Here is a 14739-nt window from a genome sequence, read left to right as displayed (position 1 = left end):
CAATATGATGCCAGCAAGACAGGTCTTGGAGCAATCCTGATGCAACAAGGACAATCAGTGGTGTTTACATCCAGGGCACTAACGAAAACTGAACGACACTCCGCTCAGATCGAGAGTGTGCCTGGCTATTGTGAACATTTTCATCAGTTCCTTCTTGGGAGAGGCAAAATAGCGATGGAGTCCAACAACAAGCCAATCCAAAGCATTTTTCTCAAACCACGACTATCTGCTCCAAAGCGCCTGCAAATGATATCTTATTTACGGAGTTATCATCTGGACTTGATATACAAGCGAGGGAAACGTATAATATTGCCATGCTGTTGAGCGCAGCACTCCCCATGAAGAAAATTGAGAATGCTACAACAGGATGTAAAACCTTCCAGATTCAACATGAGGACTTCTCTGGAAGTCATCAACCCAGCAGAGTCATTGAATCTGACAGACTTGCACCTTGTTCAAATCAAGTGAATCCGACAGCCAACTGCCCAATAAGATGCAACTCTCGAAATACTGGAAGAAGTAGTGATGAAAAGATGGTCTGAGAGCATCAAGGACACACAGGTTGTCACAAGAGCATATTGAGCATACCAAGATGAAGTGACAGCCCAAGATGTCATCTTGTACAATGGAAATAGTCATCATCCCGAAGGAAATGAGAGGAGAGATGCTGAAGCACATCCATGCAATCCATCAAGGAATTGATTTGAGTTTGAGGAAGGCAAGAGGCACTCGACTAGCCAAACATAAGCAATGAAATTAAAGACCACTTTATAACCAGTGCGGTGTTTGTAACAAGAAGTGAGAGCCCTTGATGACACATGACATCCCAGACAGACAATGGATGAAGCTGGGAGTAGATCTCTTCATTACAGCGGAACTGATTATCTTGAAACTGTAAGCTACTAGGCTAACTGCAGGGAGGTAGGCCACTAAACACCAGTAAACTGCTTGATTTCAGCAGCAACCTACCCTTCCCCAAATGGAATGTGTGTCACCTACCTTTTCTTCCTGTTTGTAGTGTTTGCGCTTTCTTTTTGCAGGAAGTTGGCTGGGCAATGTCTTTCTCTTCTGAAGGCATCTCAACATCTGTATCTAGACAACCTGGTCTCTCTCAGCATAAGGATGTTAATCTCTATTAAGAGGGGCACTAGTGATTTAAGATAATATTTTCTATTTTTAAAAATATTAAACTGAGAGAGACAAGTGATAAGTGCCAAAAAATGCATTGAATAAAATTTGAAGCTGCAATCACTAATGTTGAAATCTTTTCATCCTTCACAATATCAACCTAATACAAATTTTTTGCAGGCGCAGTTCCATTGATACCTATTTTAGAATTGGTGTCAGATCCAGAACAAGAGTTTAATGACTCAAATTAATTGGGATTCAAGGATATTTCATTAGACCTTAGTTTGTTTCTGAGGTACAATCAAAACAACATTAAATTGGAATTTTTGTAAGCATTTTAATCCCTTCTCAGCATTGTTTATATATTTTAATTTGATACATTTACTGCATTTTTTTGCAATAATATTTGTAAAATCGCAGGTGCAACCCATATTATTCTGTGGGCTTTTCAAACCTCTGGTCACCTTTTCGGGTGCTATTAAATATAAAAAAGAACGATTGTTTCTGAAGCTTGCCTATTCCAGAACATGTGTTGATCTAACTAAAAGTGTTGCCTAAAGTATATCTGTGATTATTAAGTTAACAAATGCCACTCCAGAAAAGTGTGCAAAATGTAGTTAAAAATTCATCATCGAATTGAGGGATCTGTTTTCAAACACTCGTTCATTCTTGTGTAAACTTTCCCCTAATTTCCAGAAGAAACAAGTCAGGAAATGTGAAATGCTGCTACTCACATAGTAGCCAAAGGTAAAACACTTGAGTGTATGAGCCTGCAAGTTATCCCGTGCAACAAATAACTTTAATTGAAATGTGTTTTCCGCCATAATGTGTGACCCAAGACATTAAAGGATATGCATTCAAAAATCCCAAAGTTTCTTTTCTCAAGATTCTTCTATAGTCTTGGAAAAGAATTGTCTTCTATGCCAAATGATGTGTTGAACTATCACAAACATGCCTACTTCATGTCTATAATATTTGTATTATCTAGCATCAGTGTGGTCAAGTTTTTCTATCTATCTTGGCCACTTAGGTGTTTATCATGGAGCACATTAGACTACATTCAAAGTTTAAATCAGTGTTAGCATTAATTTCTCCATAAATCTCAAACTATAGGCACCAGAAGGTCCTGGTGTTCTGATGCAGGATTTATTCCCCTGTGAAACAACAGTGCTAATAACAGGCCATTGTAAGCTTCCAGGCCAACATTATGTGAAACTGCAACTGAATTGCCTAGTTTGAAGGCCTATATTATCAACGCATTGATTGCAAATGGCCCAGATGCAGCACCAATCAGGTTAGTGAACAAAACAATTCAGACTAACTTTTTCAGCCTCTGAAATGCCTTGCATTTAATGTAACAAATTATCCAATGTGCAAGCCCTGTGCTCTCACTGGGCCTTGGCCTCTTCCTCCTTCCCACTTAGACTCACCCCAGGTATTCTGGTTCTTTAGCATGGGATATGAGCGCCACTTGCAAGTTCAGAATTTATTGCCCATCCATAATTGCCCACTTGGCCAGCTCCCATCCTGAACCAAATTAATCCAAGGTGCAACAAAATCAGTGGTGTAATGTAGGATTCAGGCTTTATTCTATGGGCTTTTCAAATCTCTGGTCTCCTTTTCAAGTGATCAGGTGTTATTAAACATAAACATAAAAAAGGCCGATTGATTTCCAAGTTTGTCTATTCCAGAACTTGTGTTGATCGAACTGAAAGCGTTGATTAAAGTATATCTGTGATTATTAAGTTAACACAAATGTCATTTACTTGGCTGAACCTGCCATGAATGTAGAAACTACCTTCCTGCTTGACCCAATCTGCTTCTGAATTCCATAGCTGTTCCCTCAACCTGACACTGAGTGCAATTAAGACCATAAAACATAGGAGCAAAATTAGGCCATTTGGCACATCACATCTGCTCCAGCATTCAATGAGATCATGATTGATCTGATATGATAATCCTCTACTTTCCCACCTTATCCCCACAACACGATTCCTTTACTGATTAAAAATCTATCTCCGCCTTAAACATACTTAGTGATCCAGCCCTCAACAGTCCTTTACAATAAAGAATTCTACAGATTTGCCATCCTCTGAGGGAAGAAATTCTCTGTTTTAATTGGGTGACCCCATATTCTGAGATGATGCCCTCTGGTCCTTGACTTTCCCACAAAGGGAACCTCTCCATCCATTCTTTAAAGGCACCTGAGACTCCTATAAGATTGCCTGTCATTCTACTAAACTCCAATGAGTACAGGCTCAACCTTGCGCCAGAAGAAAATCCTTCCGTACCTGGGATCAATCTAGTGTACCTTCTCTGAACTGCCTACAGGTAGCTCGGTGGCACAGTAGTTAGCGCTGCTGCCTCACAGCGCCAGAGACCCAGGTTTGATTCCTGGCTTGGGTCACTGTCTGTGCAGAGTCTGCACGTTCTCCCCATATCTGCATGGGTTTCCTCTGGGTGCTCCGGTTTCCTTACACAGTCTGAAAGACATGCTGGTTAGGTGCATTCCTAAATTCTCCCTCAGTGTACCCAAACAGGCATAGGAGTGTGGCGAGTAGGGGATTTTCAGGGTAACTTCATTGCAGTGTTAATGTAAGCTACTTGTGGCACTAATAACACCAGTATCAATATACATTTTCTTAGATAAGGAAACAAAAACTGTTCATAGTATTCCAGGTGAGGTCTAACTAGTGCCTTGTATAGTTTTAGCAATTTTATACTCCATTCTCTTTGAAATAAAGGCCAACATTCCATTTGCTTTCCCCTGAACTTGCATGCTAACTTTTTGTGATCTATGCACATGGATCCCCAAATCTCTCTGTGCTGCAGTTTATGCAGTCTTTCTCTATTTAAACAATATTCAGCTCCTTTATTCTTCCTACCAAAGTGCATTACTTCACATTTTCCTAGATTATATTCCACTGCTGAGTTTTTGCACACTCACTTAACCTGCATATAATCCCTCCGTAGATTCTGTGTCATTCTCACCACTTGCTTTCCCACTTATTTTTGTCATCCTCAATAGTGCATTCACTTCCCTCGTCTATGTCATTAATTAATATTGCCAGCTTTTTGTCTGACCCATACCCACAAATCTTCACTTCCCATTTCTACCAGTCAAATCCCTGGTCCCTGCGACCTCCCAGCTCCGCTCCCAGCTCTTCTAGGTAAGTAATGTCTAACCACATGTGGCAAATTAGCAATCCAAATGCAGCAAAGATGTTTTCCTAATTAGTTCATTGAAAATTGAATAATATACACTTTATTATTGGGCGTGCAATTTCAATATTCATATTTGCACCCTGTATACATGTGCACTTTAACCATTTTGGTGCATTTGTAGGTACAATGGTAGACGAAGAGAGTGTTTATTGTTTTTTTATTGCCATGAGTACTTTATTTTCTTCACTACTGAATAATGGTTATGTTTGTTAAGTAAATGTACCTGAAATATACCTGGAAGACTTTTCCTACTAAAATTAGTTTAGCATGGCTGAAACATCACAGTTGATTTCTATTGATCAACATTATTTTATCCCAAAAGGATACCATCATACCACCACCACCCCCTCCCCCCACTCCCTTGGTTTCCAATTATGTAAAAATGGAAACATTATTTGTCCCTTTATTGGAATGGATCACACATTAATTACAATGGCAGTAATTTCTGGGGATGAATAATTACTGTGGTTTTTGCCTGCATGGTGCTTACTAAAGCATGCTTTAAACTTTGAGAAATTTTGTACAAATGGCCCATCCAGTCTTTACAATATTGGTAGCATGGTGCTTATTGCTTGCATGAATTAGTTTGTATTTTGCCAGTAATCATTTGTTATAAAGAGGCATCTTAATTGTCATTTTAAATCAAATCTGCCAATGAACCAAATTCACTGGTGATATTGTAACCCACTAAGGTTTAATATGTATTTAATGTCTAGCAGTGTTCCAGAGGAAATTCAGGCTTTTGGTTTTGCACTGAAAAGCTCAGGCTATTTGTTCTATCGACACTTGTTTTTGTTTTCTCTCATTATTTTGGTGTGGATTTTTTCTGTCCTTTATTTGATTGGTTTCATTTTAATCTTACAAATTTATTTTCAAATCCACTCCACAGATCATTGGTAAGTTCTGTAATTGGTATTGAATAATATACTTTGACAGGTAATGATAAATATAGGTTAAATAAGTGTATTTTTATGTCTGTACTTCGTGTGGTTCTTGGTGACCAAAAATATACTTTTAACAGTATCCCATTATGTGTGCATATGTGTGCCTTATCAGTACAAGTTTGTGATTTGGGAGCTTACTTCTGGCCTTTTTCAACTTTGCTAGTAGAGAGTAATGGGGTGCAAGAGTAGGCTGATGTGATTCAAATGAAAAACTTTCCCCTTTCGCTTTTGATAAGGAAATAACTAAGATTCCACTTTAGCTGTAAGCCAACTGACACTGAGGGTTCACTGCATGAAAACTGTGTCCCTTCACTTCAGGCATAGCAGATTGGTGCACCAGTAGATTACATCACATATATTAGAAGATTGAGAGACTCCCACCTGGTTACTTTTATTCTATATTTCAGTGCTCTTCTTCCATTTCCAAATGCTAATTCATATAAAGTATATAGAAAAAAAATGCACACAAGAAATATTATATACTAAACTAAAAAGGCAAAGAGATTTAGCAATAATAGGCAACAGAGAAGTGTTCTGACAGCAAAAGAGAAAATGCTGGAAAATCTCAGGTCTGGCAGCATCTATAAGGAGAGAAAAGAGCTGACGTTTTGAGTCCAGATGTGTTCTGACGGGCCATCAAAGAAAACAATAGATGCAAATATCACTGTTTTGGGATAACACCAATACCAACGTGTTTAACTTTGATTAGTAAGTGTTTCTGCATTACCAATATCAGGGGGAATGCTAAATGTAATAGGAAATTACAGAACATGCAGGGAAACAGTAATCAACATTGTTCATTTGAATATCCAAAATATTTTTGTTCGCCAGGAGTGGGTGGAGTATCTGTGATGTTTGATTTTCTGTGTTTTTTTATATATATGGTGTAGAAATTATGTCAGTTTCCGAAACTTGTGGAGGTGATCTTTTGCTTTATGTTGTCATCTCATAATCTCTGTATAATGTTTATACTTCAGTCAGCAATCCTTAAAATGAGCTACTTACACATTTGTCTTTCTGTGTTCAAAGTTACTGGCAAATTCAAACACTGCATGAAATATAATTAAATAAAATTTCTGCACAATAAATGCATTATATCTGCAAAACCGAATTGTTTTGTCATCTAAGGAGACTTTGTACCAATAGTTTGTAATAATTGTACAAAGTGATAGAAGTTTAGCTTATAACTTTATTAATCAGTCTTCTGTTGAATGACCTGAACCAAAGCTTGTAACATTTCACCTCGGAATACAGATATTTTTCTTCCATTCTTGTAACCATATCAAGCATGTAGTTTTCTTGTATATCGTTGCCCAGTAAAAGAGTGATGTATTTTGATGAAAAAATAATTAGTTTATGGACAGATTTGGTGACACTTGGTGTTTACACGAAGCTGGTGGTTGTAATCAAGTCTCCTTCAATTTCTCATCCCAAATCCATTTTAAGAATACAGCAGTGCAAAATTGAGGTCTTTAGAACATTTGACAGAAGAAAGTACTTCACACAATTGAGTGTGGAATTCATTTCCAGGGTTCTTGCTGAGGTAAAATCTGTGATAACATTCATGATTAGATTGCATTGGTGAACAGAGGAAGTGGAGTTGAAGAGATATGGGAACACGGTCATTAAATATGATTAAGATTATTTGCTCACAAAAAGAATAAACATTGAAATGGACTAATTGAGAGGAATGACCTGTTAAACATTAAAGGAAGCAAGTCATTCAAAGGGAAGTACTAAATAATTCTGAATTTGTCAAAAAATAAAGTGACTAATTTTAGTAAAATGCAATGTGATTTGATTGGAAGTGGGTTCATTTTGTTTTACTGATATATTTGCTTTATTTACTCTGTTTTTATGATCATTGTATGGGGACCAGAATATATACGGATTTGGTCCTACTGTGGGGTGTTACCAGAATGTACTTGTAATAACCATGTTATTCCCACATACCTGTGACTTGCATATCATTTTCAATACAACAGCAAAGGGATCAGATTATGTGACAGAAAAGTATTTTTGTTTTTGCATGAGTTGAAATCTCATTTTACTTTAAAATATGTGCAATGTCTGCAAGGGGACTTTGTTATCACAAAAACAATTATCATTGATATTAAGATCATTTATTTTAAACTACAGAACATCACCTGTCTCAGCCTTTCCTTCAACCTATCTGCTGTTGAAACCCTCATTCATATCGTTGCTATGTCTGGCTCAATTATTCCAATGCTCTTCTGGGCCACCTTCCATAAACTTGAGCATCCAAAATTCTCCTGTCTGTATCCTGATTCAAGCCAAGTTCTATTCACTCATCACCCCTGTACCTGCTGGCTACATTGACTCCCGTTCTGGCAACACCCCCATTTTAAAATCCTCACTCTTGTATTAAGATCCATCCATGACCTCATCCCTCATTATCTCTGCAACATCATCCAGCTCTACAATCCTACTCTGCACTCCTAATTTTGAATACTTTGGATCATTGGCTTCCTTCACTCCACAATTGGTTCCTGTGCCTTCAGCTCTGAAATTCCCTTTCTAAACCTCTTTCCTCTATTGCTTTTTCTTGAAATCACATCTTTGAAACCTTCCTCTTTAACTAAGTTTTTGGTCACCTGCTATCTTTGTTTATGTGGCTGTGTTATATTTTAACTGATAACACCCCCATAAATTGCCTTGGATGATTTAAGTTACATTTACTAAGCTATATAAATGTAACTTGTTAACTATGATGGTGTATGGGAGATATCTACATGCAATGAATGCATAAAACTTTGTTTAAGGCTAAACCAGTTACACACGTTACTTGTGGCATGTTGATAAAAATGAGTTTCTACATCTCAAGGCTACCTGATAAGTTTGAACAAAGCTAATTGCTTTCACATGCATTCAGTAGGAATGATGATTTAGGTAGCATTTGGCTATGTACCTGAGCTGGGAATAGTTTAAACTATGGGGTGACAAATGTGGAATACATATTTCATTCCCACACTAATTAGTATTCCTCATCTTGTGACCATAAATTCACAAAAAAATGAGCAGAATAGTGATAAACCACTGAAGAGTTCCCTACCCATGTTCTTGTTGCAACTGAGATCTGATGTATATTTTCTTTCACCAGGAAGCAAGGTAGTGGAGATAGTCTGAAGAGTCCTGACCTGCCAGAAGTTGGAGAGGATGAAGTTCTGTCATGAAGCTACATGCAATAATGGACATTATGCATGTTCTTCGGATTCCCCAAGAAGATTGCGTCAGCTGCTGGAGGATGGCAGATGTGTCAAATGCCAGATGAATGCATTAGAAGGGCACTTCTAAGGCATAGGTTCCCAGTGGCAGTCAAATCACAAGAAGTTTTAATGTCTTTTGTGGTTTTGCATGAAAATGCTTTGAAATGTTTCATTGCCTGAAACGTAAGTAATTTGGGCGTAAGGCATGGAAATAGTGTTGTAAGGGTACAGATGTTCAGTTTTAACATTTTAAATCTTTATACAAGATAATTTACTTTTTTAAAGTAACTGGTGAATTTAATCAACGTAATTGTGCATGTTTCTTGAAGGCGCAATGGGGCCAGAATTTCTCCTTAAAATGGAGGAGAATATAGGTACTTGAAAAATGATTTTTGAGGCCATAATATCAATTAAGATGCATATTCTAAAATGTTTACAATATTAGCTTAATGTTCAGATCTGGGTTTAATCTTTTTCAACTCTGTATTTACAAGGTAATATCAATTCAGCTAAATACAATATCAAAAATTACTGTACCTTAACATAGATTAGTTTGAATATTTTATAGGCTAGTATATATGGGTCATGTAGTTCATTAAACTTCATTTTACTTCATAAAATGTACTGTAGTGAAGATATTTTAATATTTTGATCCTTATTCCTAATTGCGATATATAATCAGTCGTCTTTTTAGAAGTGCTAGACCCCTAGATGAGCTGGATTGCTTATTTTTCAAATATTTTGCTTATGGAGAGTGTATTTAATGCATTATTAATCAGTGTATCAAGAATTTATCGTAGCATTATTTAATCCAGGATTAAATATTCAAGTATGGGCTACAAGGGTTTCTCTAAAAATTACCTCATCTATGGGTATGGTCTCCCATATTGGTTTTGATGATCAAACCTGTCCCCTTTTTTTCATAAAAGCTGTTCTTTGAAAGTAAAATTACAAGTATAACAATTCCTTCGTGTTTTTTTCCTTATGGTGAGTACCAGTTCTATGGTATGCAATGTGCTTCAATTAATCAATTGAATATTTTAGCAGAGAACAGATACTTTACATTTGTTGTGAACTTTTCAATATGTTACTTCTATTGAAAGTGCTGTAGAGGACTACAGAGCCTTTCATAATACAGAGTAATAAGAGATTAAATAGAAATACTTGTTAGAACTTTTATTTGTAAATTGATATAGAGGAAAATGCTTCATGGTCTTGTAATTTTAGTGCAGTTGTGCATATAAAAACTTCCTGCTGTTAGCTATTTCGCCATTTAAGAATGATGAATATAAGAAAAACTATTATTGTTACGTAACTACGTATAACATGTTTGGGTAAAACCTGTCCTCTAAGATGCTCTTTAAAACTACCTCTTTGAGCAAGCTTTTGGTCACTTGTCCTAATATATTCTTTGGCTGAATGTCAGTTTTGTGTATGCTCCTGTGAAGCACCTTGAAACATTTAGCTATGTCAGAGGTGCTGTTCACACTTGGAAAACAAAAGGACACAGTGGCCTTTTATCCTTTTGTGGTATAGACAATTTTTCAGTGCTCAACTAAAAGTTATGATTATGATACATTGCTGCAATATTTCTCAAGTGAATTGCCAAATTTGTGCATTTAATAAAACAGATTCTTATGCTTAAGGTTTATACAGTGGCCAAATATTATCTATTATGTACCTATGAAAATAGTAAGGAGACTTAATTATCAATTACATCCATGATATTTGGAATAGATGCTCTCTAAATGTTTCTAACATTAAATCTTTGCTCTGGCTGTTTCATCCATTATTTCATTACTAAAAGGTTCCTATGAATAGATAAAATATAAGTAAATTAAATGCAAACATTATCTAAGGTTTTGAAATACAGCCATTACTTTGGGAGCTGGAAGTACTGCATCTATTCAAATATAGTTAACTTTTTATTGTAGGTCGCATAGTAAAGTGATATATTTGTGAAAATTATGTGATGGAAATGCTTGATAAGTAATTTGTTGAGATTTTATGGATTCTAATTGATAAATATAGATGTCATCAGGCAGTTGTAAAACTTATTTATACTCTGCATTAAACCGTGTGATATTTTCATCAATAAAAACGTTTATTATGGTCATCTGTGTGTTTGATTTGGTACAAGTAATTTAAAACTGATTTACATCCTCCACAGTCATTTCTTGTAAATTTGAAGGATAAACAGTTGGCTTTGTGAGTCCTCTCTAAAGTATGTTCATTTATATAGAAATTACAACATTAATAGACCATTCAGCCCTTCCAGTCCACATGAACAGCTGTCCTAATCCTATTGTCTGGAGACAATACACACCTTTTTAGCCTGTCTTGATGCTCTCTCCACTCATGTTGTTTTGTTTCTTAAAGACTTGATTAGTTGTAAGTATTCGCATTCCAACCATTATTCATGTAAATTGAGTTTGTGTCTTTATATGCTCTGTTTGTGAACAGAATTCCCACTCACCTGAAGAAGGGGCTTGCAGCTCCGAAAGCTTGTGTGGCTTTTGCTACCAAATAAACCTGTTGGACTTTAACCTGGTGTTGTTAAACTTCTTACTAATCCTATACACCAGCTCTGCATCAATATCAAATTTCAAGCATTAAAACTGTTTTTAACAGTTGTTATTAGGCTCTCGTGGCTGTCTCCATCAAACTATCTTCTTCAGCAGTAGGTTCTGACATGTGGGTTTCAGATTTCATGGCAGTTTTTCAATGTCAGTTCTTCACAGCGGCCTAAATCCGGTGATAGCCTCTTTTTAAAAAAACTTTCTCCTTTTTTCTTTCCAGCACACACAAAAATCACGAGGCATATAGAGAATTCACTTCCTTTGACAGAAATCCAAGAACCAGAACAGACAGATTTGAGGTGATTGACAACCAAAGGCAACACACGAAGCATCAAATGATTTAAAAATGTGCAGGGTTGCGGAGAAACAGTAGGGGAGTGAGTCTTGCTGAATTGCTGGTAAGACAGCCAGCATGGACTTGATGGATAGAATGACCTCCTATCTGTTAACACAGACAGAAACTGAAAAAAATCACCTTTTGAGAATATGAAAATTTTCACATGGGTAAGATTTTAAACAAGTAGCCATCTGACTGGGTGATAGTGGGCGAGCAGGTAAGATTTAGTGCAGGTGAATGGTTTCATTGGGCAAACATTCAGAGCACTTTGGGAAGCTCCAACTCATTGCTTTCTAGGTTTTACTGAGGTGGGTTAAGGGGAGTGCACCCAGCGCATTCTCGGGTGAATAGACATTTTAAATGAGGCCAGAAAACACTCTAAAACAGCAAAGCAGGTTAATGTGGCCAGCTGGGTTTCCAAGTCTCCTTGGCAGTTGCAGTGAGGGAGTGGCAGTTTCAGGGAGAAGGCATTTGACAGCACTCCTTGTAGGCCAGGAAGAGTAGGGATGCTTCACCTGGTCCTCCAAGTACACCTAAATATCAGATCTCTCTAACTCACACCCCCTCCGCACCCCCCCCCAATTCATCCGCATTCACCCACAGGATCAGATCCCATGCCCCGTCAAATCAGACATAGTTGGTCCTGTGGCCTCCTCCAGAATCCTCCCCACCCTAATGGAAGCCAGGATTAGGCTGACTTCTAAGCTGTCAGGGCAAAGATCACATATTGTGGAGTCAAAGCTCCACGGCATGTGAAACACACTTCCTGGGTGACATCCAGCACCATTTGACACCGCCCCCCCCCGCCCCCACCATCTTTTCCAACACCACTCCAGGGTGTCAGAAAGTAAAAGCTCCCCTTATTACATCCACCTTGTTAGTTCTTGTTCCATATTGGCATCAAAAATCATGTCATATTCAGTAGATTTGGTCGGCTTAAACACATTTTTTATAAATGTTTTCTCCAAGTCAAATAGTGCTACTGAATTATATTTTCTTATTTTCAGAATCTACAATTACAAATTATACATTCCAGTACATAACACTTTTCCTTTAAAGTTGTCGATTAAGCTCTTCAGGCTAAGCTTATTAAATGTATTTACAGCTTTAAAGTGGACTTGATGTCAGGAGCCAAGAAGAAAAGTTCAGTCGCACAATTGCGGATTTATAGGACAGATGTCAGTTTGTTGTTCCAGAATTCTGTATGGCTCCATATGAATCTTCTGATTCGATACCCTTATAACATGAAATACAATGTTATTCACTTCTATTGATTTAGTTTGATATAATACATCTGGTAATACTGTAACCAAGAATCTTTTACTTTCCCAATAATCCTCCATTACATTATGGTCTGATTCAAAGCAATGGTTGCTTAATTTTTTTCAGACAGTGCATATTGCAATTAAATATAACATTTACTTTATACTTTGTATACTATTGAAAAGCAATGATTTTCTTAAGTCACATTTGTGCTTTTGGGAAAAAAAACAATTGCAGTAATATTTGCAAAGTTGCAGCATATATATTGTAAAATTATAAAACTTTTCCATGTTTTTGTTTTCTTTAGGGGTAATGGTTTTATGTCGCAAGAAAATAATTGCAGTATGTTTTGAACGTTAGAGAAAATAAAGTCCATTATGTACCGAATTACAATTAATTGGTCCACCAGAGATTTTATCTATCATATATCTTAATAGTTGCCAATAATGTCCATCATCTTGAATACTATTAAATAAATTAAATTTGAATTGATCACTAAAAAATGTTTTCCACTGATTAACGCTGAATTTAAAAAGTAACTGAGGATCAGTAAGACTCACCAATTCATAATCTTCAACGTATTTGTACTTCTTTTCTTTGTAGTAATTACTTTTCTTTAAAAAGTATAGCACAATTATATCACACAAAATTGTTGCCTAAAGAAAAGGTTTTAATTCTGTTAGTTTTTTATGTTAAAGAAAGTACTTTATCAAAGCAGCTCTGCAACCTAAAATTAAAGCACTTATCAACCTTTGGCTTATATGAACAAAAACACATTTAGATATGGTTTACCAGTATATTGTACAGAAAGATTTTGCTAGAGAACATAGTGCGGGAAGCACAAAGTGAGATTAAACCTGAGTGCAATGAGGAACAAGTGCTAAATTGGGAACTTGGAACCAGTGGGATATTTGATAAATTTTTCTCAGGCTATAATTTAGATGAACAGTCAAATTCTGACTTAGAACTTTAAAACCGCAAGCAAATCAAGAGGCCTAGTTTAAAACTGTCGGGCAGTGTCAGTTATCTGTCAATCAACAAAGTGGTTGCCTGAATTGGTGTTAATTGCAGCTCAGAGTTGCTGAGCTAGTGGCTGAGTTGCAGATATTGAGGAATATCATAGAGGAGGAGAGTTACAGGGTACATTATTCCCAGAGGCAATCACACCCCTCAGACTAGGTAGAGCTTTAGAGTTGGGCAGTGGTCAGTGATTCTTGTTGGGCAAGAGAGTCAAACGTTATTGGGGGGAGTAAGGCAAGAGAATCAAAGAGTATCGGAGGTAAATGTGGAACATGGCACAAATAGATCATGATGTGGCGATTCCGGCATTGGACTGGGGTAAGCACAGTAAGAAGTCTCGCAACACCAGGTTAAAGTCCACAGGTTTATTTGGCAGCACTAGCTTTCGGAGCCCCAAGTCCCTTCTTCAGGTGAGTGAGGACTCGTGTACACAAACAGGGTATATAAAGACACAAACTCAATTTACAAGATAATGGGATGGTGATCGGAGGTGGAAGGGAACTCTGCAGGTGTGGCAATCGGACAGGGAGGGAGGGAACTCTGCAGGCGGGGGATGGTGGTAGAACGGCACAGGGCAAGATGCGATTGGTGGGGGGCCCTGATGTCCGTGGGGTGCGGGGGGATGACCGCCACAGGGGACAATTGGCAGGGTGGTCCTGATGTCCACGGGCAGCAGGAGATCTCCCAGCACTCTGAGGGAATCGGGGCGCCTGCGCAATGACGCCCCAAGAGCTCAGCAGCATAGGAGCTTCAGCTCCTTACAAGTAATAATGAAATTTGTGGGAAATAATTCTTGTTTTAAATATTTATTGCATATCCATCATTCTTTGTTACGTAAGATAACTTACCATTCCTAATAATGCTAACCCAGATCCGACATTTATCATTGTAGGGATAATGTTAAATTTTCCAGCCTGTGCAGAAGATAATATTGTTAAAGCAATATAAATCCATGTTAGAAAAGCTGGTGATGTGTTTGTGTTGTAAACTTTCTGCCCTCAATCTGTAGCCTGTGC

The 14739-nt window shown here is 37.3% G+C and overlaps 2 protein-coding genes across 8 annotated transcripts in view; one reads left to right on the top strand and one right to left on the bottom strand.

The window, feature by feature from the left end:
* Nucleotides 1-10640, top strand: part of LOC144502998 (calcium/calmodulin-dependent protein kinase kinase 2-like) — a 100723-nt gene extending 90083 nt beyond the window's left edge. For 4 of the 7 annotated variants that reach the window (XM_078227469.1, XM_078227475.1, XM_078227470.1 and 1 more), the window contains 2 exons: nt 1825-1875; nt 8419-10640. In XM_078227469.1, coding sequence (XP_078083595.1) covers nt 1825-1875; nt 8419-8491 — 124 coding nt within the window. In that variant the 3' untranslated portion in view covers nt 8492-10640. The remainder of the gene's footprint in view (nt 1-1824; nt 1876-8418) is intronic. The other 3 variants (XM_078227472.1, XM_078227473.1, XM_078227474.1) reach the window with 2 other exon arrangements.
* A 1729-nt stretch (nt 10641-12369) lies between these two features.
* Nucleotides 12370-14739, bottom strand: part of LOC144503176 (P2X purinoceptor 4-like) — a 34016-nt gene continuing 31646 nt past the window's right edge. Inside the window, exons 10-12 of the mRNA XM_078227683.1 lie at nt 14572-14637; nt 13264-13359; nt 12370-12676 (exon numbers count right to left, since the gene is read on the bottom strand). Coding sequence (XP_078083809.1) covers nt 12620-12676; nt 13264-13359; nt 14572-14637 — 219 coding nt within the window. The 3' untranslated portion in view covers nt 12370-12619. The remainder of the gene's footprint in view (nt 12677-13263; nt 13360-14571; nt 14638-14739) is intronic.

This window comes from Mustelus asterias, chromosome 13, assembly GCF_964213995.1.
Source record: "Mustelus asterias chromosome 13, sMusAst1.hap1.1, whole genome shotgun sequence".
In the NCBI taxonomy this organism is placed as follows: Eukaryota; Metazoa; Chordata; class Chondrichthyes; order Carcharhiniformes; family Triakidae; genus Mustelus; species Mustelus asterias.
The sequence above is the reverse complement of the archived record's forward strand: the minus strand, read 5'-3'. Positions and strand labels throughout refer to the sequence as shown.